This window comes from Eurytemora carolleeae, unplaced genomic scaffold, assembly GCF_000591075.1.
Source record: "Eurytemora carolleeae unplaced genomic scaffold, Eaff_2.0 scaffold697, whole genome shotgun sequence".
NCBI lineage: Eukaryota > Metazoa > Arthropoda > Copepoda > Calanoida > Temoridae > Eurytemora > Eurytemora carolleeae.
The window spans coordinates 166,309-169,970 of record NW_019396609.1 but is presented as its reverse complement, the minus strand read 5'-3'; the positions used below and the strand labels follow the sequence as shown (position 1 = coordinate 169,970).

The window sequence follows — 3,662 nt, the reverse complement described above, 5'->3', positions numbered from 1 at the left end:
ATGATGAAACTTTTCAAACAAGAAATCCAAGACAGTTCGGATTGCAGAGAAAGGAAAAGGTTAGTTTGGGCCATCGCAGCTTTACTCTTCATGGGTGCATTCAGAATACACGAGCTGCTCGCGAGAACAGAGAATGTTTTCGACCCCAACTTTACCCTGCTCACGAGAGACCTGCAGGTAAAAACTGTCAAGATAAACAACGAAACAATCAAGATCATACAAGTTAAACTCAAGTCTCCTAAAACAGACAGAATAGGGGTGGACACCATTGTAGATGTTTACGAATCCTCCGGTCCCCTGTGCCCAGTGAAAGCACTGCTGAAATGGCAAGCGGTAGCTTCACACAGAACCAACAATTCACCAGCGTTCCGAGACGAGCAAGGGAAACCTCTTACTGGAGCTAGATTTAACAAATACCTGAAAACCTACTTGGGGAAATACCTAGATCAAAAAGTCGGGAAAATAACTTCCCATTCCTTTCGGGCCGGCATGGCTTCTTTACTAGGCACCCTGGGTTTCACTGACGAGGAAATCCAAGCAGTGGGCCGCTGGAGCAGCAGAGCTTTTATGAACTATATCAAATTGCCAAGAACCCACAGGCTAACCATGGCGAGAAAGATCGGAAAGCTAAGTCTCTAGCCTAATTAGAGCACATTACCACTCTTAGTTGTAATTTAACTATGATAACTCAATGTATAACTCTTATACTTAGTTATAATAAATATTTAATCCCATAATAAACAATTTAAACAACTTTGTATATAACTTTGAATTCCTCAATGATCCCTTTCAGTTTCACATGGTAGCTACTTATTGATTGATTTACAAATAACAAGCCTATTATTTAGGAGGCCATGACCAGGACTCAGATAACTCTGATAAAAGTTCTGCAGACTTATCTAGCGTCGAAGAAGACAGAGAGGATCTCTTAGAAGAACTTAACAATGAACTTGCAGGTAGATCTCTCATTTAACGTGAAATTTGGACTTATACCCAAAATGACTTACATGCAACCATAAAGCCTTAAAAAATTCAAATATCAACTTGACAATTTACTAGTTCTAATCTTTTCAATCAAACTTAAATTGATATTTAATTTATACTAATTAACTTATCAACTTACAGGTTTGGCGCCTCAGGCCAACACGACCAGGAAAAGGGCAGCCGACCCGACAGCCACAAGGCCTAAAGAGAAAAGGAAATCCGTGGAGGTGTTATCTCGACCTCTGAGAGCCCCAAGTCCTCCTACCAATAGGACTAACAGGATTCCTTCAAAACCAGCAACTAGATCCATGCCAAGAATCCCCAGGTAGCATTTTGATCTCAACTCCAAATAACATCCTTTGACCTTTATTAATAGATTGAATAGCTAATCGGTTTATTGACAGGTCGATTATTCGATTATTTATTTGATAACAATGTAAAATGATCATCCAGTTAAATGTTCAGTTGATTTATATATTGGATTAGTTGATAAATGGTGCGGCTGATGGTTCAATTAGTTAACAACTTAAAAAATTTAAATCCTGAAAGAGCAAAATTGATTAACTATTTGATAACAATTTAAAATGGTCATCAGGTTAATTGATTGGTTGTTTAACATATTGATTAGTTGACTAATTGTTTGCCTGATGATTCAATTGGTTAACCACTTAATTATTTAAATCCTGGGGGAACACTATGCCAGTTTAGTTACTGAATGGATTGATTGATCTATTGAACGACTAATCAATTGTTAACCACTTAAATATTTAAATCCTGAAAGAGCAAAATTGATTAACTATTTAACCATGTAAAATGGTCATCAGGTTAATTGATTGGTTGGTTTATATATGGATTAGTTGGTTAATTGTTCGGCTGATGTTTCAATTGGTTAACCACATAAATATTTAACTCCTGAAAGAACACAATGCGCTAGTTTAGTTATTGGATGGATTGATTGATCGATTGATCTATTGTTTGATAGACGTTGATTAGTTGATCACATAATTGGTTTAAGTCTTGGTGAGATAGTTTAGTTGATTGATCGAGTGATTGATTGAATGACTGATTAATTGATTGATTGGGTTTGTTAGACGTAAACTTAATATTTAAATAATGACAAGAATTCATTATTCCGATTAAACTTGTACACTTGGTCATCATGCGACAATAACTTAAATAATATTCAGGAATACGCCGAGAGCCCCTCCACAATCCGAATCCGATGGAGATGACTCCAATTTCTCCATGCTAGAGGACACGCTTCCTGAAGATGCAAGGATGTTAGAGCATAAAAAGAAGAAAATCAACTCAATGACTTGGGAAGGGGTTATGAAACTGGTGGAGCTTAGACGGAAAAGTGCTCTATTCAACGATAGCCAAAACCATTTTTCTAAAGACCAACCTCCGAAACCCAAAATTTTCCCAGAGCAAACCGACGATGGAATGAAAACCCTCCATGATGCGCGTTTCCTCCGATGCCCACTGGCGGAGCCGGAAACCTGGTGGAAGAAAGTCCCTACTTCAAGACCACACCTGTTTAAAAACATACCCCTGTCTTTCATGGGCGCTCAAAACAAAATTGCGGACAAGACGATTGGATGCATGCACGACAGAGCAAAACCCCTAACTCTGAAGAACTTCTCATCTCAGAACGCCTGCGTGTCCTCGAAACCTATGAAAAGGATAGAGCGCAAAGGAGCTGAAGGCTTAGAAATGATATACGACTATGCCTGGGAAGATCCTTCCAGCATGTCCGAGGTCACCGAATCCTTGCTAAACTACTCCACCGTGCTCCAGCAGCTGTGGCCATACGATCCAACAGCCTTAATCATGCTGCGTCTGATTAACAAATATAAGTGGATAAATGTGTCAACTGACATGAAGGAAAAGATTTCCGTCATCACCATGTTCTTCAACTCAGTACTGCAGGACAACGCAGGGAGGTCAGTAAGAGGAGAGACAGTCTTAAACTGTAAAGAACAGGAAGAGATGCTCAAGACAGCACTGATTGCTCACAACCTCCAAAGCTCAGTTCCAACCTCGAGGCCAAGGGCCGACACAGAGTCAAGAAACAGAACCAGATTTAATCAACCTGCCCAGAACCAGCATTTCAATACTGGGAATTTTAAGAACGGAGGAAGAAAGAAAAATTTCTCCGCTAACTCCAGCGGACAGTTTTCCTCTAGTAGTCAAAGCAGACCAAGGGCTTCATTCAACAACCTCTCTGTGTGCTATAGTTATAACAGTGAAAACTGTAAGAACCCACCCTCTTCTGCTGGTTGCAAGAATGGTTCCAGAGAGTTGGCGCATGTTTGCAACGTTTGGATGAGCAACCAAAATGCCTATTGCCTAGCCTCTCATCCCCGAACCAAACACTAATGTTTGGGACCGTAGAGGATGCCGCCTGGTCGTATGCTAAGTCAGAGACAGATTCCCTTGAATTTATTCGCTTAATTGGAACCAAATGCTATCTGAGGCCTACTGGATGATAGCTCTTATTTATCGTATTTAGTAAACAGATTTATTTAATGTTGCTTTTAAATTAAACCCCACTTGATGATAGTTATTATCAAATGTACTTAATAAACAGATTTTATCCAAAGTTGTTTAAATTAAACCCTGTCTAATGCTTGATGCTGGTTCATTGCTATCAAATGTAATAAATTGATTTATTTCAA

General features: G+C 39.2%; 2 protein-coding genes across 2 annotated transcripts; both read left to right on the top strand.

Annotated features, from left to right (window-relative positions):
- LOC111706242 (uncharacterized) lies at positions 1–639 on the top strand. The gene has a single exon (XM_023479063.1). It carries the CDS (start codon positions 1–3, stop codon positions 637–639), a length of 639 nt encoding a protein of 212 aa, XP_023334831.1.
- Positions 640–848: 209 nt separating this feature from the next.
- LOC111706245 (uncharacterized) lies at positions 849–3,662 on the top strand (the record flags this gene model as incomplete). The annotated part of the gene is given in 3 exon segments (XM_023479071.1): positions 849–956; positions 1,126–1,309; positions 2,172–3,662. Coding segments are annotated over 3 exon segments (1,484 nt in total), but the record flags the coding sequence as incomplete, so codon positions are not given.

What these genes read in the sequence shown, in the direction of transcription:
- LOC111706242 (XM_023479063.1), top strand. Translation starts at nt 1, where the DNA reads ATGATGAAACTTTTCAAACAAGAAATCCAAGACAGTTCGGATTGCAGA.